Source organism: Beta vulgaris, chromosome 4 (genome assembly GCF_026745355.1).
Source record: "Beta vulgaris subsp. vulgaris cultivar EL10 chromosome 4, EL10.2, whole genome shotgun sequence".
In the NCBI taxonomy this organism is placed as follows: domain Eukaryota; kingdom Viridiplantae; phylum Streptophyta; class Magnoliopsida; order Caryophyllales; family Amaranthaceae; genus Beta; species Beta vulgaris.
In genome coordinates this window covers 65574519-65601995 of record NC_079205.1, presented here as the reverse complement: position 1 = coordinate 65601995, position 27477 = coordinate 65574519, and the positions used below count along the sequence as shown (strand labels likewise).

The window sequence follows — 27477 nt, the reverse complement described above, 5'->3', positions numbered from 1 at the left end:
ATCTTCTTTCTCCCCCCCGTGTCTCTGAAACCCAGAACTCCAAAAGTGAAGCGTCCCAATGGCTTCGTCCCCAATGGCTTACCGACGCCATCTTAGTTGGTTTCTGTCCCCAAAAACCCCGTGAAGCGTCCCCATGGCTTCGATTTGAAATAATTGTGCTTCGAAGGAAAAAAGCATGGTGAAGCTTCGAAGAAAAAACCTTATAGATCTGAATAATTTGGCTTTCTTCAACGTTCTGAAATAACAGGTTCGATTTTTCAAATTTTTTGAATCCGATTTTTTTGTGTTCACAGATTTCAATTTTTTAATATTTTTATATTATGATATTTTTGTGTACCTCTATAGATCTGAAAGTGACTGAAATACTTTGGCTTTCTTTCCCATTCTCCATCTCCAACAGGTTCGAATTCTTTAAATTTTTCTTTCTGATTTTTTGTTTACACTTTTCAGATCTGAAAGAAATTGGCGTTTTTTATTTTTTATATTTGGTTTTTAACAGAAGAGGGCGACTATTGATGATGAAGACGAAGAATGTTTTTATTTTTTTTGGATCTATGTAAAAGTTGTAATAAATTGTAATTTTAATGTTTGGATATTAAATTTTTAGGGTTTTTTGTGTGTTAGATCTATTTTTTTGTTTCAAATTGTGTGTTAGATCTAAATTTTTTTTTCAAATTGTATACGAGGTTCTGTTTCTCTTTTTTTTTCTTTCTTCTCTTTATTTCTTTTGTGCGTCTCACAGAGATGATTGAATCTGGAATTTTGGTTCCAAAAATATTTTTTTTTTTTATTAAACAGTGATTTGCGTCGCACATAGCCTATTGTGCGACGCAAATCACTAATGTGCGTCGCACCCTTGGCAATGTGCGACGCACATTATCTCTGCATTACTCTGAATTGGGCTGGGATAGCCATCTGCGTCGCACCGTATACGAGGTGCGACGCAAATAGATGAAAATGTGCTCGGATCTGCATTCGACGCAGATCATTGATAGTCATTTGCGTCGAGGCCTGTGGCGTCGGACCCATGTCCGACGCAAATAGGCGCCTCACATCCGACGCAAATCGCCTATTCTGTACTAGTGAGTTTTAATAGGTCGATACACCATGGTCAGGTTAAAGAACTGAATTTTCCCTGAGAATAAGATAATGGACAACCATGCATGTTAAACTTTGATACTACAAGATAAATGTAATTATGTAAATAAACATTTTCACATTCTCTACTTTTTTCATAGTCAACTCTGAACCACTCATGGGTGGAAAAGTCTTTTTTGTTGCTCATCAATTTTTAGAAATTCCACAAGCTTAATCGACAAAAAAAAAATCTAATTAAATATGTGATCTTTTTGGTATGCATAGTACTCACAATTAGGCTATATCAGACTCGTTTGTTTATTTAGAATTCTCCCATTTCGTATATATGCTTATTCGGAGGGATAATGTAATGTAAATATGTTGTCAATGGTTGTATCAATCAGTATATCATACACATATTACATATAGAGAACATCTACGTTTGAAAATTAGAGCACATGTCCATCGCATGCCCCTTTAAAGGAACGAGTGTGCCTTCAAAGGGCCTCCACAACCCTAGGGTGCACCACGTGGGAACCGGTGCCCATACCCACGCGAGCACTCGTAGTCGTGTACAATAATCCACACTTTTTCCAGTTTTTGGGCCATTTTTCGACTTCTCCGGGTCTGTCGACGTTCTTTGTCTCGAACAGAACTCCCTATGGCCCGTAGATGCCTAAGGATTCCCCGGGTGCCTCATGCCTTCCTTCCATGCGCACTTTTGTGTTCCTGCTTCTTGCTCGACACAACCCTCGCTAAGCTCCAAAGGACCTATAGATGGTATGACATGCCATTTTAAAGCACGAGTGTGCCTTCAAAAGGTCTCCCACGACTGTATGGTACACCCAAGACCACTGGTGCCCGGACCCTGTGGGGGCCCAAAACTGTGGACTATTATCCACGCTTTTTCAATTTTTCGAGGTATTTTTCGACTTTTCCAGAACCGACGACTTTTTTCGTCTCGAAGCTTCCTAGGTCCCCCAGAGTGCGTAATAATGCCCTAGGGTACCTAGGGCCTTCCTTCCATGCCCACTTTTGTCTTCCCTTGGCTCTTTCTGCACAACCTTCACTAGTGGAAAAATGAAGAAGGGCTGCGCTAAAAAAGGCATGTAGGGCTGCGCTTTTTGACAGCAGCCCTTTCAGTAGCAGCCCTTCACTTTTTAAGTAGGGCTGCGCTAGAAAAGCGCAGCCCTTAAGCTAGAAGGGCTGCGCTAGTTAGGAAAAAGCGCAGCCCTTCTAGCCCAGAAGGGCTGCGCTAGTCTGGGCTAGAAGGGCTGTGCTTTTTCCTAACTAGCGCAGCCCTTCCTACCAAAAAAAAATTTTTTTTTTTTTTTTTTTTTTTGTCATTTTTTTACTCATAATCTCACATTTTCTGAAATTAAACAGAAGAGAAGAGAAAACGAAACGAAAATACTAAACCCAAAACAATAAAAAGAATGAAACGAAAATGAAAAAAAGGAACAAAAACTAATATACAAAGAGAAGTATACAATAAGTATACAAGAACATTAATCAAAATAAACAAAGAGAAGTATACAAGAATAACATTCAAAACAAAGAGAAGTATACAAGAACATTAATCAAAACAAAGAAAAGTATACAAGCAAGAACATTAATCAAAACAAAGAGAAGTATACAAGAACATTAATCAAAATATATAAACAAAGATAAGTATACAAGAACATTATAGATCTGAAAAAATACAAGAACTACAACCTAATAATGTTTAAATACATAAAACAAAACCCAAATACATAATTTAAAGGAAAAAAAATTTCGGAAAAACTTAAAATGGCTATTTGGAGGCTTAAACGAACTCGGATGGCTTAAAAAGCCTAAACATCACCGCGAATAACTTCGGTTCTTCCTGATCATGCTATTTTATGAGTAAATAATTTGAAATCAATGAAACACGTATAATGCATAAAGCAATTAGAAATGATATATCACTAACCATTTGTTATTTTTAACATAAAGTTGGAGTTGAAACTATGTGATGGTTCGATAATGTTACTTTAGATAGAGTTAATTTATTGATAAAAGATATAAGTTTCTAAATACATTATAAATCATCATCAAGTTTTTACATACTACATTATTGTTGATAAAGTATTTCAATAACACACCTTCTAATTTTGTTTATGGACTTTTCTAATGAATGTATAATCATATGTAAATGTCATTTCAAATTTATGGTAAATTTTCTTATGTAAAATTATTTTGTCAATTTTATGTTCATTGTGATGACTTTGACTTGTTTGGGAATTTCCTTTTATAAAATAATTTTGTCAATTTTTTGTTGATATTCATTAATTGTGCTAACTTTGAGTTGTTTAAAGTTTTTTTTTCTTAAAATATAATTTATTTAATAGGGGTAATAATTTGATTGTAAATTGGGACACCGTTGCAGCGTTGCTCCCTCTTCCCTTATAGTATAGAGATAGATATACATGGTAATTGGTAGATACTCATCATCTGTGGGATCTCTAACAATCATTTTATATTTAGATATAAGGTAACATACTACACCATCAAAAACAACAAAGCCTTGGTCCTAAAATGATTTGGAGTCGACTAACATGAACCAGTCATAAGAAATAGTTTCCATAGCTAAATATAAGGTTACACATACTACAATAACACCATTAGGTATCAAGTGCACAACTTATTGCCTGATATTTTTTCTTAAACAATGTTTAAGAGTTAATGACCCTACAGTTTGTCCGAATTTGGCCACTCGATCCAGTGATTGGATTTACATTTCCCATCTTGATCATGGACTTGATAAAGTCGGTGAGAAAGAGTTGTGGGTTAGTACTGTAGCTCTCTACAATGCTCTTGGTAGTGGTATTAGCCATGTCACTGGAATATAAATCTTGGTCTGAAAGGAGTATGCCCTTGTTGTTGATCAAGTTCTTGAAGTAATGGTTGTCGAATACGTCGGTCGAGTTCTGATCGAGAGCAGTTGTCTGGTTCCCATCACCATTGACAGGGCACAAGCTTTGAAGTTGCGATACTAGGCTGCTGTCAATGGTGCTGTCTGCTGCTCCAGAGCCGGAGAAATTGAACAGTCTTGAACTAAAAACAGCACATCTTGCTAATCCTATAGTGTGAGCTCCTGCGGTTAAGTAAAAATAGTGATGTTTAGGAGATGGGAGTGAAGTATGTTTTGTTAAATATAGTCATTGGGACTATGGATGATAAATACTCCCTCCGTCCCAAAATATAGTTCTCAATTCCTTTTTTTCACGGGAATTTATGCAAGTAGAATATAAGAGGGATAATAAAGATTTTTTGTAGCTCATAAGCAACCTCTAGGGAGCTTAACATTTAGGCAAGGCTACCATAGAGCATAAGTCAAAAGCTATGTTACTTTGACTCAAGTACTCGTATCGGATATGGGTATGTATTTAAGTGTTCAACTCGACAATTTTATGAAATTGTTTCATGATTTTGGCTCATATATATAAAGCGTCGCAGTGTTCACGTCAATGTTGAGTAAGGATCCAACACGGATATCTGAGATAAAAGAAAAGTAGTACGAGGTACTTAGGCCAAAATGATTCGAGCTTGAATAAGTTGTCGACATAACAATACCTTGTAAAGCCACTACATCAGTCAAGTTAAGACCCTGATCAGCAAACCTAGAAATGACGATGTCCGGGGATCGAATGGGGAAGGAAGGTTTGTGTTTGCTCCTGTTTGGTTGGCCACCATCCCATCCCTTCTTCCTACCAATACTTTGTATGAAGATCCTCCACTCTGCAACAACATAACTCAAGCAGTTAAATAACAAAAATTAGACAAAATGTTGTGTCAAAAGTTAAGCAAAAATTCAAGGGCGAAGCCAGATTTGGTTGTGGAAGAGGACCAGTTTAACGAAGAATTCTAAACATAGTCGTGGAGGGGGGAGTTTACCAATAAAGCAAGATACAACCATTGATTACCATTGATTTTCTTCAAAGCTATGTTGAGGCCCGCGGGGCCATGACCCTCTTAGGTCCCAACTGCCTCGCCACTGACCAAAATACAGTGCATAAAAAGAATTAATCTAACAGGAGTGCATCTCTTTAATTTCATGTATGGTTTTCCTGGAAGTCTTACCAAGACTATAGAATCACGAGCAGCAATAGCAAGTATATCAGCACAAGAAACAACTCGCTGCATGAACTTTACTACCGCGGTTTTTATAGTATCCACAACTTCAAATCTCAAAGAGTTCTGGTTAGGAAAAGCTAACTTCTCACTATCACTTCCATCCAGTAGTACGGACCCATCACAGCCCTATTCACAAAAATGAAGGGTTATCGTCAAAAAACTAAAGGGTTATAGTATACATGGAAGTATGGAACCTAAGTACTATGCTACTGTTGAAAATTTGGCCACAAAAATGAGAAATGATACCTACTAAATTAAATACATTCTATAATATAAGGCAAAATTGACCTCAACACCCTGATCCATAGCTCGGGTTGCACCCAATATCACCAACTACGACTAGTAGCTTAAATACAATATGTTGCCGAAGACTATGGGTTTTATGATACAGATTGCATCCCACCCCGTAGTTGGTGGTGTTTAGGCTACTAGTCATAGTTGGTGGTGTTGGGTTCACGCAAACTATAGTTCAAGGTGTTGAGACCAATTTTAAACAGCCTTAGAGCTAGACGTCATTTAACTAGCTTTGATGATATGGGGGAGAAAAACTTACATTGACGAAGCAATCATGGAAGTGAAGTCGAAGCAAAGAAGCTGCCATCCTCATTTCATTCATAACCGCAATTTGAACCTGTTTTCTTACAATACGAAAGAGATATAGGGCATGTTGTTGCATAAAAATCAGGTGTTAGTTGACACTTCACATCCACAGTGAATAACAGTAGCAAAGTCACTAGCAAAGTGACACTTTTTTGGCCCTTGATCTCTTCATACTTGGTTTAAGCTAGTAAAACTAATAATAAGCACAAGAATTAGCTAAGCTGAGAGTTTTAGTTTGTAATGAAAGTGATCAAAGTGAAATTTCTGATGAGTTATGCATGAACATGAAGATGTTACAAGCTCTATTTATAATTAATTTAGGATGTTCGAGAAAAAGGGTTGTCACCTTGCATGTATGAAGTATGATATGTTATTATATTAGTGGTTTATAATTAGAATTTAGACAAATATGTCACCAATCACCACTAGTGAAAAATACACAACTAGTTACGTTTTTTTAAAATGCAAATCGGTCTCCTCTCGCAAAGTTTGACGAAACTTTTTTGACCACGTTACTTACATTTTATTTTTTATTTTAACTTTTGAGTAACTTTTTTTAACTGATTACGTTACATATATTTTTGCGTAATCGTTTAACTAGTAATTTGAGGTTTATGATTTTTAAACAATCTTATGAGAGAAATATCATGAATTGAATGGCTATAATAAATCTACAATTGATTACTAATGGAGAGGAATGCTTTTCTAGTTTGGTGTCCTGACGTATGGCGGCTGTAGCAACTAGTATGTTGAACTGTGAATATTTAGCACAAAATCACTTTTATTCTACTAATATCACTCTTGATGCACAAGTTTATCGTTTCTATGAGCAAATTAGTACGTAGTGCTATCATACTCATCAGTCATCACAAATCACAATAATATATATAACCCGCCACATGATGTTTATGATAGAGGATAAATCTATTCTTGGGGCCTCAACCAAAAAGAATAGATTTATACTCTGTCAGTTTAAACTATATTTATTTTATAATGCATTAATGGCATGCTAATGTATACTCCCTCCGTCCCATAATATAGTGCTTATTTCATTTTTGGTGGTCAAACTTTATAATCTTTGACCGAATATTCTCATTTGTATATATAAAAAAACATATTCATGTAGGATCTTGTTAGATTCGTCTCAATGTGTAGTTTCATAATATCAACTTTTTATATTTTTTATTAATAAGAAATTGAAGATATTAAAGGTCAAAGTTACGTTTTGGAGACCGTGAAAAAAGAAACAAGCACTATATTATGGGACGGAGGGAGTATTAGATGAGCATTGAAGAATGTAATCTTTTAAAGTTTTAATAGGTCGATACACCATGGTCAGGTTAAAGAACTGAATTTTCCCTGAGAATAAGATAATGGACAACCATGCATGTTAAACTTTGATACTACAAGATAAATGTAATTATGTAAATAAACATTTTCACATTCTCTACTTTTTTCATAGTCAACTCTGAACCACTCATGGGTGGAAAAGTCTTTTTTGTTGCTCATCAATTTTTAGAAATTCCACAAGCTTAATCGACAAAAAAAAAATCTAATTAAATATGTGATCTTTTTGGTATGCATAGTACTCACAATTAGGCTATATCAGACTCGTTTGTTTATTTAGAATTCTCCCATTTCGTATATATGCTTATTCGGAGGGATAATGTAATGTAAATATGTTGTCAATGGTTGTATCAATCAGTATATCATACACATATTACATATAGAGAACATCTACGTTTGAAAATTAGAGCACATGTCCATCGCATGCCCCTTTAAAGGAACGAGTGTGCCTTCAAAGGGCCTCCCACAACCCTAGGGTGCACCACGTGGGAACCGGTGCCCATACCCCACGCGAGCACTCGTAGTCGTGTACAATAATCCACACTTTTTCCAGTTTTTGGGCCATTTTTCGACTTCTCCGGGTCTGTCGACGTTCTTTGTCTCGAACAGAACTCCCTATGGCCCGTAGATGCCTAAGGATTCCCCGGGTGCCTCATGCCTTCCTTCCATGCGCACTTTTGTGTTCCTGCTTCTTGCTCGACACAACCCTCGCTAAGCTCCAAAGGACCTATAGATGGTATGACATGCCATTTTAAAGCACGAGTGTGCCTTCAAAAGGTCTCCCACGACTGTATGGTACACCCCAAGACCACTGGTGCCCGGACCCTGTGGGGGCCCAAAACTGTGGACTATTATCCACGCTTTTTCAATTTTTCGAGGTATTTTTCGACTTTTCCAGAACCGACGACTTTTTTCGTCTCGAAGCTTCCTAGGTCCCCCAGAGTGCGTAATAATGCCCTAGGGTACCTAGGGCCTTCCTTCCATGCCCACTTTTGTCTTCCCTTGGCTCTTTCTGCACAACCTTCACTAGTGGAAAAATGAAGAAGGGCTGCGCTAAAAAAGGCATGTAGGGCTGCGCTTTTTGACAGCAGCCCTTTCAGTAGCAGCCCTTCACTTTTTAAGTAGGGCTGCGCTAGAAAAGCGCAGCCCTTAAGCTAGAAGGGCTGCGCTAGTTAGGAAAAAGCGCAGCCCTTCTAGCCCAGAAGGGCTGCGCTAGTTAGGAAAAAGCGCAGCCCTTCTGGGCTAGAAGGGCTGCGCTTTTTCCTAACTAGCGCAGCCCTTCCTACCAAAAAAAAATTTTTTTTTTTTTTTTTTTTTTTTGTCATTTTTTTACTCATAATCTCACATTTTCTGAAATTAAACAGAAGAGAAGAGAAACGAAACGAAAATACTAAACCCAAAACAATAAAAAGAATGAAACGAAAATGAAAAAAAGGAACAAAAACTAATATACAAAGAGAAGTATACAATAAGTATACAAGAACATTAATCAAAATAAACAAAGAGAAGTATACAAGAATAACATTCAAAACAAAGAGAAGTATACAAGAACATTAATCAAAACAAAGAAAAGTATACAAGCAAGAACATTAATCAAAACAAAGAGAAGTATACAAGAACATTAATCAAAATATATAAACAAAGATAAGTATACAAGAACATTATAGATCTGAAAAAATACAAGAACTACAACCTAATAATGTTTAAATACATAAAACAAAACCCAAATACATAATTTAAAGGAAAAAAAAATTTCGGAAAAACTTAAAATGGCTATTTGGAGGCTTAAACGAACTCGGATGGCTTAAAAAGCCTAAACATCACCGCGAATAACTTCGGTTCTTCCTGATCATGCTATTTTATGAGTAAATAATTTGAAATCAATGAAACACGTATAATGCATAAAGCAATTAGAAATGATATATCACTAACCATTTGTTATTTTTAACATAAAGTTGGAGTTGAAACTATGTGATGGTTCGATAATGTTACTTTAGATAGAGTTAATTTATTGATAAAAGATATAAGTTTCTAAATACATTATAAATCATCATCAAGTTTTTACATACTACATTATTGTTGATAAAGTATTTCAATAACACACTTCTAATTTTGTTTATGGACTTTTCTAATGAATGTATAATCATATGTAAATGTCATTTCAAATTTATGGTAAATTTTCTTATGTAAAATTATTTTGTCAATTTTATGTTCATTGTGATGACTTTGACTTGTTTGGGAATTTCCTTTTATAAAATAATTTTGTCAATTTTTTGTTGATATTCATTAATTGTGCTAACTTTGAGTTGTTTAAAGTTTTTTTTTTCTTAAAATATAATTTATTTAATAGGAGTAAAAATGTGATTTTAAATGGGGACACCGTTGCAGCGTTGCTCCCCTCTTCCCTTATAGTATAGAGATAGATACATGGTAATTGGTAGATACTCATCATCTGTGGGATCTCTAACAATCATTTTATATTTAGATATAAGGTAACATACTACACCATCAAAAACAACAAAGCCTTGGTCCTAAAATGATTTGGAGTCGACTAACATGAACCAGTCATAAGAAATAGTTTCCATAGCTAAATATAAGGTTACACATACTACAATAACACCATTAGGTATCAAGTGCACAACTTATTGCCTGATATTTTTTCTTAAACAATGTTTAAGAGTTAATGACCCTACAGTTTGTCCGAATTTGGCCACTCGATCCAGTGATTGGATTTACATTTCCCATCTTGATCATGGACTTGATAAAGTCGGTGAGAAAGAGTTGTGGGTTAGTACTGTAGCTCTCTACAATGCTCTTGGTAGTGGTATTAGCCATGTCACTGGAATATAAATCTTGGTCTGAAAGGAGTATGCCCTTGTTGTTGATCAAGTTCTTGAAGTAATGGTTGTCGAATACGTCGGTCGAGTTCTGATCGAGAGCAGTTGTCTGGTTCCCATCACCATTGACAGGGCACAAGCTTTGAAGTTGCGATACTAGGCTGCTGTCAATGGTGCTGTCTGCTGCTCCAGAGCCGGAGAAATTGAACAGTCTTGAACTAAAAACAGCACATCTTGCTAATCCTATAGTGTGAGCTCCTGCGGTTAAGTAAAAAATAGTGATGTTTAGGAGATGGGAGTGAAGTATGTTTTGTTAAATATAGTCATTGGGACTATGGATGATAAATACTCCCTCCGTCCCAAAATATAGTTCTCAATTCCTTTTTTTCACGGGAATTTATGCAAGTAGAATATAAGAGGGATAATAAAGATTTTTTGTAGCTCATAAGCAACCTCTAGGGAGCTTAACATTTAGGCAAGGCTACCATAGAGCATAAGTCAAAAGCTATGTTACTTTGACTCAAGTACTCGTATCGGATATGGGTATGTATTTAAGTGTTCAACTCGACAATTTTATGAAATTGTTTTCATGATTTTGGCTCAATATATATAAAGCGTCGCAGTGTTCACGTCAATGTTCGAGTAAGGATCCAACACGGATATCTGAGATAAAAGAAAAGTAGTACGAGGTACTTAGGCCAAAATGATTCGAGCTTGAATAAGTTGTCGACATAACAATACCTTGTAAAGCCACTACATCAGTCAAGTTAAGACCCTGATCAGCAAACCTAGAAATGACGATGTCCAGGGGATCGAATGGGGAAGGAAGGTTTGTGTTTGCTCCTGTTTGGTTGGCCACCATCCCATCCCTTCTTCCTACCAATACTTTGTATGAAGATCCTCCACTCTGCAACAACATAACTCAAGCAGTTAAATAACAAAAATTAGACAAAATGTTGTGTCAAAAGTTAAGCAAAAATTCAAGGGCGAAGCCAGATTTGGTTGTGGAAGAGGACCAGTTTAACGAAGAATTCTAAACATAGTCGTGGAGGGGGGAGTTTACCAATAAAGCAAGATACAACCATTGATTACCATTGATTTTCTTCAAAGCTATGTTGAGGCCTGCAGGGACCATGGCCCTCTTAGGTCCCAACATAGCCTCGCCACTGACCAAAATACAGTGCATAAAAAGAATTAATCTAACAGGAGTGCATCTCTTTAATTTCATGTATGGTTTTCCTGGAAGTCTTACCAAGACTATAGAATCACGAGCAGCAATAGCAAGTATATCAGCACAAGAAACAACTCCGCTGCATGAACTTTCTACCGCGGTTTTTATAGTATCCACAACTTCAAACCCTCTCAAAGAGTTCTGGTTAGGAAAAGCTAACTTCTCACTATCACTTCCATCCAGTAGTACGGACCCATCACAGCCCTATTCACAAAAATGAAGGGTTATCGTCAAAAAAATAAAGGGTTAATTATAGTATACATGGAACCTAAGTAGCAGAAAATTTGGCCACAAAAACAAGAAATGATACCTACTAAATTAAATATATTCTATAATATAAGGCAAAATTGGCCTCAACACCCTGATTATAGCTCGGGTGCACCCAACACCACCAACTATGACTAGCAGCCTAAACACCATCACTTATCAAAAGAAAAAGTAGCCTAAACACCATCAACTATGGGGTGGGATGCATTCCATACCATGAATGAGGCCAGAAGCCTAATATGTTGCCGAAGACGACGGTGGGTTTTTATGGTACAGACTGCACCCCACCCCGTAGTTGGTGGTGTTTAGGCTACTAGTCATAGTTGGTGGCATTGGGTTCACGCAAACTATATATAGTTCAAGATGTTGAGACCAATTTTGTCATAATATAATTACTCATGTCAAGTTTTTAAATAAATACTAACTAATAGGTCTTGTGAAATGAGAGAAAAACATTGTGTTTTTGCTCTTGTTAGATTATTTAGAAAGTTTTGCGTCATGCTTATGGGAGTGTTATGTCGTGAATCACTCTATACACATTAAACAGCCTTAGAGCTAAACGTCATTTAACTAGCTTTGATGATATGGGGGGAGAAAAACTTACATTGACGAAGCAATCATGAAAGTGAAGTCGAAGCAAAGAAGCTGCCATCCTCATTTCATTCATAACCGCAATTTGAACCTGTTTTCTTACAATATGAAAGAGATTAGGGCATGTTGTTGCATAAAAATCAGCTGTTAGTTGACACTTCACATCCACAGTGAATAACAATAGCAAAGTGATCACTAGCAAAGTGACACTTTTTTGGCCCCTTGATCTCTTCATACTTGGTTTAAGCTAGTAAAACTAATAATAAGCACAAGAATTAGGTAAGCTGAGAGTTTTAGTTTGTAATGAAAAGTGATCAAAGTGAGATTTCTGATGAGTTATGCATGAACATGAAGATGTTACAAGCTCTATTTATAATTAATTTAGGATGTTCGAGAAAAAGGGTTGTCACCTTGCATATATGATATATTATTATACTAATGGTTTATAATTAGACAAATATGTCACCAATCACCACTAGTGAAAAATACACGACTAGTTACGTTTTTGTTTTTGTAAAATGCAAATCGATCTCCTCTTGCAGTTTGACGAAACTTTTTTGACTACGCTACTTACATTTTATTATTTCTTTTAAAATTTGAGTAGCTTTTTTTAACTGATTACGTTACATATATTTTTGCGTAATCGTTTAACTAGTAATTTGAGGCTTTTGATATTTTAATCAATCTTATGAGAGAAATATCATGAATTGAATGGCTATAATAATCTACAACTGATTACTAATGGAGAGGAATGCTTTTCTAGTATGGTGTCCTGACGTATGGCGGCTGTAGCAACTAGCATGTTGAACTGTGAATATTTAGCACAAAATCACTTTTGTTCTACTAATATCACTCTTGATGCACAAGTTTATCGTTTCTATGAGCAAATTAGTACGTAGTGCGATCACACTCATCAGTCATCACAAATCACAATAATATAACGCGCCACATGATGTTTAAACTATACTTATTTCATTCAAATGCATTAATGTCATACTAATGTATATTAGATGAGCATTGAAGAATGTAATCTTTTAAAGTTTTAATAGGTCGATACACCATGGTCGGGTTAAAGAACTGAATTTTCCCTGAGAATAAGATAATGGACAACCATGCATGTTAAACTTTGATACTACAAGATAAATGTAATTAAACATTTTCACATTCTCTACCTTTTTTTTCATAGTCAACTCTTAACCACTCACATGGGTGGAAAAGTCTCTTTTGTTGCTCGTCCATTTTTAGAAAAACCCCTAAAAAAAAAGAAAAAATTCCACAAGCTTAATCGAAAATGAAAAAAAAAATCTAAATATGTGATTTTTTTTTGGTACGCATAGTACTCACAATTAGGTTATATATCAGACTCGTTTGTTTATTTAGAATTCTCCCATTCCGTATATATGCTTATTCGGAGGGATAATAGTCTTGCATGTGTCAAACACATGTAACATAATATGTTGTCAATTGTTGTATGCATCAGTATATCATGTACATATAGAGAACATCTACGTTCGAAAATCAGAGCACATGTATGTACATCGCATTACCCCTTCAAAGGAACGAATGTGCCTTTAAAGGGCCTCCCACAGCCCTAGGATGCACTCCATGGGAATCGGTGCCCTAGGATGCACCCCCCGGAATCGTGTACAATAATCCACGCTTTTCCAGTTTTCGGGTCATTTTTCGACTTCTCCGGGGCCGTCGACGTTTTTCGTCCCAAACGGGCCTTCCTATGGCCCATAGATGCCTAGCTAAGGATGCCCCCGGGTGCCTCATGTCTTCCTTCCGTGCCCACTTTTATGTTCCCTTGGCTTGCTCGGCACAACCTCGCTAGGCTCCACAAGGCCTATAGATGGCATCACATACCATACATTCCAAGGCACGAGTCTGCCTTCAAAGGGTCTCCAACGACCGTAGGGTACACCCCAAGACCACTGGTGCCCGGACCTTACGGGGACCCATAACTGTGGACTATTATCCACGCTTTTTCAATTTTTCGAGGCATTTTTCGACTTTCTCGGGCCCGACAATTTTTTTCGTCCCGAAGCTTCCTAGGGTCCTCGGAGTGCGTAATGATGCCCCGGGGTGCCTAGGGCCTTCCTTCCATGCCCACTTTTGTCTTCCCTTGGCTCTTTCTACACAACCTTGTTAGGTTCTAGCTAGAGATCTCCTAAATGGCATCGCATGCCCTTTCAAGGCACAAGTATGCCTTCAAAGGGCTTTCCACGACTGTAGGGTGCACCCCATGGCAACTAGTGCTCGAGCCACGCAAGGGCCAATAACCTTGTACTATAATCCACGTTTTTTCGAGTTTTTAGGGCATTTTTCCACTTTGCGGCGGGGTCCAACGACTTTTTTCGTCCCCAACCTTCCTAGGGCCCATAGGGTGCCCACGGGTGCTTCGGGCCTTCCTTCCATGCATGCTTTTATCTTCCCTTGGCTCTCTCGACATAACCCTTAATAGTCTCTAGACGGCATCGCATGCCTTTTCAAGGCACGGGTGTGCCTTCAAAGGGCCTCCCACAACCGTAGGGTGCAACCAATGGCCACTGGTTCCCAGGCCTCGCAGGGGCTTGGAATCGTGGATTATAATCCACGTTTTTTTCCAATTTTTAGGGCATTTTTCGACTTTCACGAGCCCGAGAACTTTTTTCGTTCAGAACCTTCCTAGGGCCCGCAGAGTGCCTAAGGATGCCCCAGGGTACCTAAGGCCTTCTTTCCATGCCCACTTTTGTCTTCCCCTGGCTTGCTCGACACGACCCTCGCTAGGCTCTAGAGGGCCTCTAGATGACATCGCATGCCATTTCAAGGCACGAGTGTGCCTTCAAACGGTCTCCCACGACCGTAGGCTACACTCCAAGACCACTGGTGCCCGGGACCTCCGGGGTTCCGGAACCGTTGACTATTATCCACGTTTTTTCAATTTTTCGAGGCATTTTTTCGACTTTCCCAATCTCGACGGCTTTTTTCGACCTGAAACTTCTTAAGGCCCCCACAGTGCGCAATGATTCCCCGGGGTGCCTCGGGCCTTCATTCCATGCCCACTTTTGTCTTCCCTTGGCTCTTTCGGTACAACCCTTGTGAGGCTCTAGAAATCTTCTAGATGGCGTCGCATGCCCTTTCAACACACAAGTGTGCCTTCAAAGGGCCTCCCACGACCATATGGTGCACCCCATGGGCACTGTTGCTCTGGATCTACGGGGGTCGAAACTGTGGATTATAATACACGTTTTTTCCAGTTTTTGGGGAATTTTTAGACTTCCCTGATCCTGATGAATTTTTTCGTCCTGAACCATCCATGGCCCCCAAGGTGCCTAATGTTGCCCTAGGTGCCTCGGGCCTTCCTTTCATGCCCACTTTTGTCTTTTCTTGGCTCGTCCGACACAACCCTCGTTAGGCTCTAAAGAGTCTCTAGATGGCATCACATCGTTTCAAGGCATGAATATGCCTTCAAAGGGCCTCCCACGACCATAGGGTGCACCCCATGGCCACTAGTGCACGAGCTTCGTGTGGGCCCTGAACTGTGGACTATAATCCACGCTTTTTCTTGTTTTCGGGGTATTTTCAGACTTGCCCGAGCCCGCCGACTTTTTTAGTCCCGAACCTTCCTAGGCCCCCCAGGGTGCCTAAGGACCGTGGGTGCCTTGGGCCTTCCTTCCATGCCCACTTTTTTGTTCCTCTGGCTCGTCGGCACAACCCTCGCTAGGCTCCATAGGGTCGTAGATGGCATCGCATGCCTTTTCAAGGCATGAGTGTGCCTTCAAAGGGTCTCCCACGACCGCAGGGTGCACTCCATGGGCACTCGTGCCCGGGCCTCGCGGGACCCGACACCATAGACTATAATCCACGCCTTTTCTAGTTTTTGGGGGCATTTTTAGACTTCTCCAGGTGACGAATTTTTTCGTCCTCAACCTACCTAGGAGCCCTAGAGTACCTAAGGCTGCCTCGGGGTGCCTCAGACCTTCCTTCCATGCCCACTTTTGTCTTCTCTTGGCGCTAGGCACGACCCTTGCTAGGCTCCAGAAGATCTCTATATGAACAAGTTAGGTAAACAAGTAATATTTCTCAGTCTAGTTTATAAAGGATTAAATAAAAGACTACAATTAAATACCAATAAGTTTTGATAATTTAGGATTGATATAGAATCTGATAACATGTTTGGATAAGAGGATTTGAATACACAACTGAAAGTGAAGAATAATTAGTCCGTTTTCTTTCATATGAATACGAATTGAGAATGGGTAGGGTTAGAAGAATTCAATTTCGTTCTCCTTCAATGAACTAAGTACAAAGTTGGAACTTCCAACTTCTTCGTTCTCCTCCCCTTGGTATATATAATCAAAGAATGGAGGGAGGGAATGGTTAAAACCATTAATGAAGTCATGAGGGTTAGGAGAGAAAGTTGGGTAATTAACAGGGGTTATGTTAAAAGTTGGGAAAAATTAATAATAACAAAATTGTAATAAAAGGGAAATTTTTTACCAGTTTGAATTTGGTGTCACTTATTATGACATTTTCAAATAATAAATATATGTCACTTATTTTGTAACGGAGGAAGTATATTAGAAAATAAATGAGACATCTATAATTCTGGCGAGTGTATATGATGACATGCTGCCTTTATTCCCCTTTGCTAGCTCTCGTACTTCATCTCTCTTCCCCACCAGCCACCACCATAGGTATACAGATACATGGTAGAAGAATATAGTTAATTGAATTGAAATGGTTTACGTAACTTTGAAAGTTTGAGCACACCATTAGAGAGTTCTATCCCTCTAAGTTGTAAGCAAGCATTAAGGTTCAAAAATAATCTCAACTTGTGCTTGTCTTCTCTAAATTAATCTATTCAGTTTTGTCCTCTTTTAGGATTAAACTTTGGTTAAGTGCTTTCTTGCCTACAAAATTTGTTTGTTTCTGTGATATTGCATGTGTTATCTATCTTATCAATACTATATTTCAGTGGGCATGATATGTAAGGGATAAGCACTGTTACAATAACATTGTTCACGAAGCACTTTGGTTTTGAAAAAGTCTAATTGGACGTGCAAAGTGCTGAGACGTTTATGGACAAATAATACCAGTTGCGCATTCAACAAGAATCTGTGATGCTGCAACCAACTTCATTGGTAGATATCTCGTCTATATTATTAACCTTTGTTAGTTTGTTGCTCTGTATGGCTATATGCTACGAAAGAATATTTACTTAAGGCCTGAGGATCCTTGCTTGGGCTCGTCACGAACTGAACCAAGCCGAACTCGTTTAACTTGATTTCATCGAGGTCAAGTCGACCTCAAACCTGTCTTGAACTATGTAAGCTAGCTCAAGCTTGGTTTGAATGAAAATTTTCGACTTAATTTTATAGAACTCAAAGTCGAGCTCAAACCTATCTTGAGCTACGCATGCTAGCTCAAGCTAAGTTTGAATAGAAAGGTATTTTGAACTCGAACTCAAGTTTGGTACTATTGTTCCCTTTTGATTTTATGGTAATGTTACTTTTGACTCGAGACTTTTACAATTTAGAGTAAAGGTTAAAGAACATATAACCATCTCATTAATAAATAAAAATGTACTGTTTTTCTCAAGTTTACAAGCTCACAAGCCAAATTTAAGTGTTATCAAGTTTGGCTTATTTAGTACTAGATCTATAATATTCAATTCGAACTTGACTCATTACAAAATGAGTCAAACCAAGCCGAACTATTAGCTAATCTGAGTCCGAACTACACAAACTAGAAGTCTAGAAATGTTTGTTAACACGCCTAATCCTTGCTACCTATATAGAAAATGTCTACTCAATGGTACAAAGAGCTTAATCGCACGTCTAAAACATCACTTCTTTATATCGAGTTTCAACATATTAGCACAATAAAAAATTTAGACAATATGTAGGATGGCATTTGGTAATGGCAAATTGTGAGAACAATTTCTAGACAAAGGGAGTAGTATATTATACTTGTTAAACGAAGTACCTATGATACATGGCAAAATCAAAATATACAGGAAATCTTATTTATTCTTCTTGAAGTCTAGGGAACTTCATGAATTTTCATTTGAAAAATTTGTGCCTTATTTCCACCTAATGAGGCTATGACTTGTCTACACGCAAGTGAACGAACATAATCTTATTGTATCCTCGTGTAATTCTGATCTTGTCATCTGCATACCTGTAGTATATAATCAAACATAAATATATGTTACAGAAATGTCTTTGGAGATTATCAAAGAAAAAAGAAAGATTTAATGATAAGTATCTCACAGAAGCTCCAGGTTGAATCTACTTTCCAAATTAACGGGTAGTCCAAATGAACCAGCTATGATAGCTGCATCATCCATATTAAGATCGTATGTCTTACCACCAGTTTTCCTGTAAACAACATCAAAGACGCGTTTGAACCTCAGCAGTACTCGATAGATACAAACAGAAGGAAACAGTGTAGCATGAAGGCATATCTTGTGTCGACATCTATGGTATTTAGACTCTTGTATGTATATAAATACTTGTGTCAGACACTCAGCACTCCAACAAGGGTATGACATGGTTATCCAACACTTTGTTTTTCACCTGAACACCTCAATCATCTTGATCGGAATATTGTTAAGAGAAACTATAACTACATAGGGAACGCTTAAAAATGAGTTTGAATAAGAATAATAACCAGAACTAAATAGTAAGATGGGTGTACATACATACATACATAATATATATGCAAAAAGACATGCAGAAGTCTTATAGAATTAGTAGGTTTCATTAATGCCGTCTCCTTGCACTCACATAACATTCTAAGACAGGTCCTTGTGCCCAAATCTTGCACCTCAGTGTGTGACGTTTGGGGTTCAATTCGTACTTGACACTTGCACTTGTGTCAATGTAACATAGGTGGACATGTAAATCATCCCTTCTTAGTGTTTACCCTTGTTCAGTAGACAATTGATAACATGATTCCAATCGTATAATGCCTAAAAAGATGTGTGAGCTTGAAGGTAATTGAGGGATAAACCAGAGTCTAGGTATAAAAGCAGAAGATAAGGTCCTAGAAAGAAGATATGAGCATCGTTTCTTTTTTCAAATCTAACTGCTAGCTGCTAGTTGAACTAAATGGAGAACAGGACATACTGAAATGTGCCGCTCATGGAGAATCTGAAACCAAGTACAATGTCAACCAAAAACCTTAGCTGTCCATCTTTCTTGATTATCTGAAATACAGGATTGTCAGAACAATTCTACATCAAAGAACATATGAATCAGCACTTGCTGCAAATTCACCTGTGTACCCATTAGACCATTAGCTGCATTTTCCAACCAGCTGTCCGTCTCCACCTACAACAACAAAAATTGAGCAAAAATGTTATAAAATAAGTACAAAGTCAATTTCCTCATGAATAATTGTATGAGCTTGGAAGAGGAAAATTAGTGTTCTGATAATAGTCTGATGACCCTGTGAGTTATCACTTCTTACCAATCTGCAGTTCAGAATTAAGTTTTGACTAACAAATAGTAGGCATTAATAGTAGACGAGCAACCTAGCTTCATAGCATCACCGTTTGGTTTATTTGTGTCATTGGCTTTTGAGTGAGAAAACATAAGAAATGAAATTTCAGATCCTGACATCTTATACCTGAGAACTCCAGATCATCGTCCATTCTCCTTCTAGAAGCTGAGGTTCGCCCTCCTTATCTTGAGCTGTCGAAATTAGCTTATCAATAGCCTGCAAAATTTACAGATAAATGTTACCAATACATGCAGAAAGGGGTATACATTTTCCTTATAGCTGCTTCCTTAAAATCCCATAGCACACTTACTTCTGTCACTCCAATTCCAGTAGAAATTGCAGATAGCAGCTCTTGCCTAGGTTCAATTTCCTTCTGGAGCACAAAAGTGGTGCCCTGCACTACACGACAGTGATGGAAGTCCTTAATCCTTCATATTTCATTGATATATATCATGTCATAATTGCTACTTGGTTGTGATTAGATCGCATGGAAATATATTATAAACAAACTGCGAAGATTCTGCTAGAGCTATACATACCTTATTCCCCCTTGAAATACGTATATTTCCAGAATTTGACAAATATGTTGTGTCCAACCAGCCCTTTGCTTCGTCACCAAGAAGCCTAAATGGCACCGGATAAGGGACTTTAAATGGTAGGAATTTCAAAGAAAAGGCTGCCCTGTCAAACTGGAAAAGAATTCGCTTTCCATCCCTAACAGATGCCACAGCCTGTAGCCAAAGGAGGTAAAGGTTTACTGGTTCATATTTTCTTCACATGACAGTGTAGGAGAACATGATAATAGCTTACCTCTACTTTTAGCTCACCAACAGCATCCGAGAACTTTACAATATTGGACACGCGTGGATCATTTGTTCGCAGATATACCTCTTGAAATACATTGAAGAAGTCAACTCCTACAAATGTTCTCTGTAATGGCAGAAACACATTTTTCGAATTATTGTGGAAGAAAAAAGATGCTATGGACTATGGAGGAAATAGTCGATGACATCAGTGGAGGATTGCGTGGCATTAAGAATCATCAAAGGCTTAGAAAAAAAAAGACAGATTGTGAACAAAACATGATGTCCTATGTCTAGATACTAATTCATATCACCTAAAAACAACTTTTGTTTCAAACTAGCAGAAACATCACCCTTCCTATACTTCTGTATTACTTTTGAAGAAGCGTGTCATCATGAGTTTATGTATGAAAAGTTACTCTTTACAAGTCTGGTAAGAAATGTTCTCTGTAATGGCAGAAACACATTTTTCAAATTATTGTGGAAGAAAAAAGATGCTATGGAGTATGGACTATGGAGGAAATACTCGACGACGTCAGTGGAGGATTGGGTGGCATTAAGAATCATCAAAGGCTTAGAAAAAAAAGACAGATTGTGAACAAAACATGATATCGTATGTCTAGATATTAATTCATGTCACCTAAAAAAAAACGTTTGTTTCAAATTTGCAGAAACATCACCCTTTCCTATACTTCTGTATTACTTTTGAAGAAGCGTGTCATGATGACTTTATGTATGAAAAGTTACTCTTTACAATTTAAGAAATCCGGGCTCTTTCAAAAGTATGGATACCCAAAAACAACTTTTGTCTCAAACTAACAGAATTCCATATCCAATCCTAATAACCTATAAGATTAATGAAGCCAAGACCTAAGCTAACCTGAATTGGAGAAGCAGTTCCTGGCCTTGTTGTAAACATCAATCGCCATCGACCTTCAATCAAACCAGAACTCGTCTGAACAAATCAAAAGTATATCAAGTCAGAAACATACGCGATACTCGTGCATACAACAAATGAAACAGTAAAACCGACTAGGCTCTTAGTTTCACTTGAGGCATAAAGATCAAATTTGACATATAGAAGAGACAACACCCACTTGCTGCAAACACATTAAATCCTACCAAATCTCTTCAGCACATAATCCAGCTTAATTTAACAATCTATATCAACAATCTAAACAGATAAATCAAGGCCAATTTACTCATACTATTGATTCCAGCCCAAAGTATTAGCATTGAATAATTAGACACCTATATTCATATGATCAACAGCAGACAAACGATCCATATCATTACTCATCAAAATTTAGAGTAAATTGCATTTTGTTTTTCTATCATAAATCTTCTAAATCTTCAAGACACATAAGAAATCAGAATCAATTCTTCTGTCCAACAAATTACGTGCCACTTTTTCCTATTGGTTGATTATCAGTGTTACTCCGACACCTTCATTGACCTCAAAAACGGGTTGTTGTGTCGGACACGTGACACAATACTTTACTTGGATACTTCATTTTAAACTAAAAACTTGACTTTTTCTACAAAATAGCCGAGTCGGATACTTAGACACCCGTATCTGAGTAAACACTCAATTCGTGTATGAGTAACATAGTTGATTATTATGTATTTTAAATTCTAAATTATCAAATGGTATGTCATATTAATAGTAAACAACTAATCAAACAGAGTGGCACACAAGTGGTACACGATCTATAAGACAAAATATTTGGATTAAAGAAATCAATGGTTCATACAAAAATCACATTTTTACACTAACTAAACTACAGTGAAACTACAAACAAACGATTAAAAAAACGCAAATCACGTACTGGTTCAGGAACACCTTTAACATCCTCCAAAACTTGAACTGCACGTTCTACTTCCTGCAATGTATAAACATCAAAAAGAGAGAAATATATAAGCACCAAATACATTTTCTGAAACAGTACAACAATGTTAGTCCCTATTCTTCTCGACTTATTTTCAGTTCAGTTCAGTTCAGTTCGGATTCTCTCAGTCCAAAAGAACAGGACATCACGATGTCAATGAATGTTATTAATGCTTATTTATTGCAATACATTGTCAATGTTAACTTAACAAAAAGAAAAAACAAAGATATGAAAGATTAATACTTTAAGCTGCTGAGGTGAAGCAGAACGACCACGTCCTTGAATTCCAATAAGAGCTTCAACAAGCCGATTCTCATCTTCAGTAAATTTACAATTAGGTTTACTAATAATCCCTTCTTCTTCTGTTTCATTTGTAAGAGATGATGAAAAAATGCGGAAATTTGAGTTTTTACGAAAGAATTGAACAGAATTTCCAGAATTTCTGTTGGATATAGAAGATAAAGCTGGAAATTGGCTTAATCGAAACCCTAATGCTGCAATTTCTATGGATGCCATTGAATTTCTGTAAGTGAAGAAAAAGATTCGTCGATTTTGTACAGTATGCTGTGACTCAGTGAGTGAGTATGTGAGTTGGTTGTTTTCATCATTTTGTGGAGGGAAATGAAAATTATGGAAGATTTTTTGATTGATTGTTTAATTTTTCTGGCTAGGTGGCTTGTTTTGGTTAGGACAAGTCAGCAGCCACTTATCCTTCCCTTATAATTTCACTAGTATTTAGGCCCGGCGTTGCTCCGTGTTGGTATTGCGTTTCCGAACTTGATATGTATTTTTTTCCATTACCACTAAAATATACTCATTAAGGAAAAACTCAACATTTAAAAGATACAAATATAATAATGTGGACACTTATAGCATGATTAAAAGTTGAGAGAGATGGTAATTGTGTCATGTCATAATAGTAAAAGGTCAAGATTTTAAATCTTGTTGCAAGCTAATTTTACTTTTGTTAATCGACATAGCGGTATAGGGATCAAACCTCATAGGACTCATTTGAGTAATTTCCCATATCCCCTCAAGTGAGTCCTCTTCATCTTACAAAAAAAAATGCCTAATTTAAAATTAAAATTAGATGGTCTTTTGTACTCCTAAGACTAACTTTTTTTTTTTTTGAGGGGAACTCCTAAGACTAACTTTATCTGCACATAGCTCACAACTTTTTTGTTTCTATCTCTTTGCTTTCTTTAATTCCACAGTCTCCTTCAACATCTTACTTATTTTAGAATAGATGATGTATGGTAGTGTTAAATGGTAAAGCACTAAAGCTCCTATAATACACAGAAGCTTACATATTATAGATTCGTACATGAGACGAGGTTACAATATACTTTTTCCGTGCTTTTTATATTACAATAATTACTATTTTGGGTTGTTTAGCATCTATTGCAACAATTCCAATTTTTTTATAAAAAGCAACTTTAATTGACAATATTGCCGTTACTTTATCTTATTAAAACCAACATTAATTACTCACTTTGTCTTATAAAATTAGGATGATTTCTCTCCTACTCTAGTTAATTAAAGAGTTACTTTTATACTAAACTACCCAGTTCCAAATCCTTAAAAATTGTGTCTAAACACATTGTTTTAATAGGAAAAGAACGGAGGTCGTATTAGTTCGGCTAAGTTTTAATCGAATTGGGTCACTTTTAGGTTTTATTACTTAAAACCTTCAATTTTGGCTGTTTTTGGGACATTTTTGGATTTCTACAGGTCTAATCATATTTTCTCCCAAAACATTTTGTGAGGTTGCGCGGGTGCTTGGCACCATTTGTATTGCCTCGAAAAGCCTCTGAACACCCCATTTGTTCATTTCTCGTGAAACCCAAAATTACCTCGCAATGAACGTAAAGACATCCATATATTTGTTCCAAGTAACATGACTGCTCTCCAATGACCTCCCATGTCCCTAGGAGGTATCTTGTGGCGTTCGGAGCTCGAGCCCCGGGAAAGTCTGAAAGCGTGTATTGTAGCCTTCAATTTTAGCTATTTTTGCGACATTTTTGGACTTCTCCGGAATTGGTCATTTTTTCTCCCGGAACATTACTAGAAGTGTCGAGATGACTTGTAATGTTGCGCATGTGCTTAGCACCATTTGCATTGCCTTGAAAAGTCTCTGAACACCCTATTTGTTCATTTCTCGTGAAACCCAAAATTACCTCGAAATGAACGTAAAGGAATCCATATATTCGTTCCAAGCCACACGACTTCTTTCCAATGACCTCCCATGGTCATAGGAAATATCTCATGGCGTTCGGAGCTCGGGCCTCGGGAAAGGCCAAAAGCGTGTATTATAACCTTCAATTTTAGCTGGTTTTTGGGACATTTTTGGACTTCTCCGGGCCTGGTCATATTTACTCTCGAAACATTCCTAGGAGTGCCTGTGTGACTTTTAAAGTTACACGGGTCCTTGGCACAATTTGCATTGCCTCAAAACGCCTCTAACACCCCATTTGTTTGTTTCTCGTGAAACCCAAATTGCCTCGAAATGAACATAAAGACATCCACATATTTGTTCCAAGCCACATGACTCATTTCCAATGACCTACCATGTCCCTAAGAGGAATCCCGTGGCGTTCAGAGCTTGGACCCCTGGAAAGTCCTAAAAAGTGTATTATAACCTTTAATTTTGGCCGTTTTTTCGACATTTTTTTACTCTTTCGGGCCTGCTTATATTTTCTCTCTAAACGTTCCTAGTAAGGCCGACGTCACTTGTAACATTGCGCAGCTGGTTGACACCATTTGTGTTACTTCGAAAAGCCTCTAAACACCCATTTGTTCATTTTTCGTAGAACCTAAAAATTGCCTCGAAATGAACGTAAAAGCATTCATATATTCGATCCAAGCCATATGGCTCCTTTCCAATAACCTCTCATAGCCTTAGGAGTCATCCCGTTGTGTTTGGAGCTTGGGCCTCGAGAAAGTCTGAAAACGTGTATTATAACCTTCAATTTTGACTGTTTTTGGTACATTTTTTGATTTCTCGGGCCTGGCCATATTTTCTCTCGAAACATTCCTAGTACTGTCGACGTGGCTTGTAACGTTGCGCGGGTACTTGGCACCATTTGTATTGCCTTGAAAAGCCTATGAACACCGCATTTGTTCATTTCTCGCGAAAACCCAAAATTGCCTCAAAGTGAACGTAAAAACATCCATATATTCATTTAAAGCCACTCGAGTCCTTTCCAATGACCTCCCATGTCCCTAGGAGGCACCCCATGGCGTTCAGAGCTCGGGCCCCGAAGAAGTCCTAAAGCTAGTATTATACTTTCAATTTTGGCTGTTTTAGGGAAATTTTTGGAGTTCTTCGAGCCTGGTCATTATTTTCTCCCGAAACGTTTCTAAGACTGCCGACATCACTTGTATTATTGCTCGGGTGGTTGGCATCATTTGTGTTGCCTCGAAAAGCCTCTAACACCCCGTTTGGTCATTTCTCGTGAAACCCAAAATTGTCTCGAAATGAGCACAAAAGCATCCACATATTCGTTCGAAGACACATGAATCTTGCAATGACCTCCCATGTCCCTAGGAGGCATTCGGTGACGTTAGAAGCTCGTCCTCGTAAAAGTCCGAAAGCATGTATAATAACCTTCAATTTTGATTGTTTTTGGGACATTTTTTTACTTCTCCGAGCCGGGTAATATTTTTTCCCGAAAAATTACTAGGAGTGCCAACGTGACTTGTAACGTCACGCGGGTGTTTGGAACAATTTGCATTGTCTCGAAAAGTCTCTAAATACCCCATTTGTTCATTTCTCGTGAAACCCAAAATTGCCTTAAAATGAACGTAAAAACATCCACATATTCGTCCCAAGCCACATGACTCCTTTCCAATGACCTCCCATGTCCATAGGAGGCATCCCTCATCGTTCGGAGCTCGGACTCCGGGAAAGTATGAAAGCGTGTATTATAACCTTCAATTTTAGTTGTTTTCGGGACATTTTTGGACTATTCCAAACTTGGTCAGATTTTCTCCCGAAACGTTCCTAGGTTAACCGAAGTGACTTGTAACGTTGCGTGGGGTGCTTGGCACCATTAGTGTTGCATTGAAAATCCTTTAAACACCCCATTTGTTCATTTCTCGTGAAACCTAAAACTGCCTTGAAATGAACGTTAAGGCATCCAGACATTCGTTCCAAGCCACGTGACTCCTTTACATGACCTCCCATGCCCCTAGGAGTCATCCCGTTCCGTTCGGAGCTCGGATCTTGGGAAAGTCCGAAAGTGTGTATTATAACCTTCAATATTGGCTGTTTTTGGGACTTTTTTTAGCTTCTTTGTGCCTTGTCAAATTTTTCTCTCGAAACAATTTTAGGAGTGTCGACGTGACTTGTAACGTTGTGCTCTTGCTTTGCTAGAGAGGGGCGAAGCCAGGATTTTTGGGAAAGGGGCCAATACTTAAATAAGAAAAAGTGAAAAATCATTTAAGTGTCACTTAAATGTAATTAGGAAGCATTTTTGTTAACTACTATTAATTTTTTTACAAAAGCATTCAAGTATTATGAGTTCATGATTTTGCTAACCACTTTCAAACAACGATTATCAAAGTTAAACAATAGCAACCATTTAATGTAAATGATTATAAACAAAATTTATGCACAATTTTCTTACTAAAGTAGTTAATTATAGAAAGTGTATTTTTCTGTAATTGTTGGCATAAAAGAATATAATACAATAATCATACAGGTAAGTTATATTAGTGTTGTGTGAAAAAAAAGGAAGAAATTGTGATAGAAACATGACTAGGGAACTAAAGATCATGGACAATCCCCAAGTAGTAAGAGATTCAAAATGATTAATAAATGGGGAAATATTCAAATGAATAATGCAAGCAAAAGGGAGAAAGATAGAAAAGAGGAATGTGCTGACAGAGAGATTACAACCCTGGATGTGTGACAAAATAAACATTGAACTGAGCAACTATGCCACTATAATAAGTTACACACTATAGTACATTGCTGCAGCCTGCAGTTTTTAATAGTTGATCTACCTCTTATAGGGGGCCAGCCGAATAATCAGGATCGCGTTCTGGGCTGGGAGGCTAGGCCCCCCTTGTAGCTCCACCTCTGCTTGGTAGGCACAACACAGTCTTATGCTCGTGCCTGATAGAGTATAAATCTATTCTTTAATAGAGTAAAAATCTATTCTTGGGACTCCAACATGCCTTCA

At 37.6% G+C, this 27477-nt stretch overlaps 2 protein-coding genes and 1 pseudogene across 2 annotated transcripts; all 3 read right to left on the bottom strand.

Annotated features, from left to right (window-relative positions):
- Positions 1-3613: 3613 nt before the first annotated feature.
- LOC125496429 (peroxidase N-like) lies at positions 3614-7747 on the bottom strand (annotated as a pseudogene).
- A 1948-nt stretch (positions 7748-9695) lies between these two features.
- LOC125497129 (peroxidase N-like) lies at positions 9696-12433 on the bottom strand. The gene is made up of 4 exons (XM_048643841.2): positions 12122-12433; positions 11272-11454; positions 10761-10926; positions 9696-10277 (listed from the first exon to the last, which is right to left on the bottom strand). Exons 1-4 carry the CDS (start codon positions 12341-12343, stop codon positions 9856-9858), a joined length of 993 nt encoding a protein of 330 aa, XP_048499798.1. The 5' UTR covers positions 12344-12433; the 3' UTR covers positions 9696-9855.
- Positions 12434-18194: 5761 nt separating this feature from the next.
- LOC104889893 (probable plastid-lipid-associated protein 12, chloroplastic) lies at positions 18195-22914 on the bottom strand. Its single transcript, XM_010675229.4, has 11 exons — positions 22535-22914; positions 22232-22285; positions 21283-21357; positions 20410-20529; positions 20139-20330; positions 19910-19993; positions 19726-19815; positions 19374-19427; positions 19224-19303; positions 18366-18473; positions 18195-18273 (listed from the first exon to the last, which is right to left on the bottom strand). The coding sequence occupies exons 1-11, from the start codon at positions 22805-22807 to the stop codon at positions 18195-18197; spliced, it is 1209 nt and encodes a 402-aa protein (XP_010673531.2). The 5' UTR covers positions 22808-22914.
- Positions 22915-27477: the final 4563 nt, after the last annotated feature.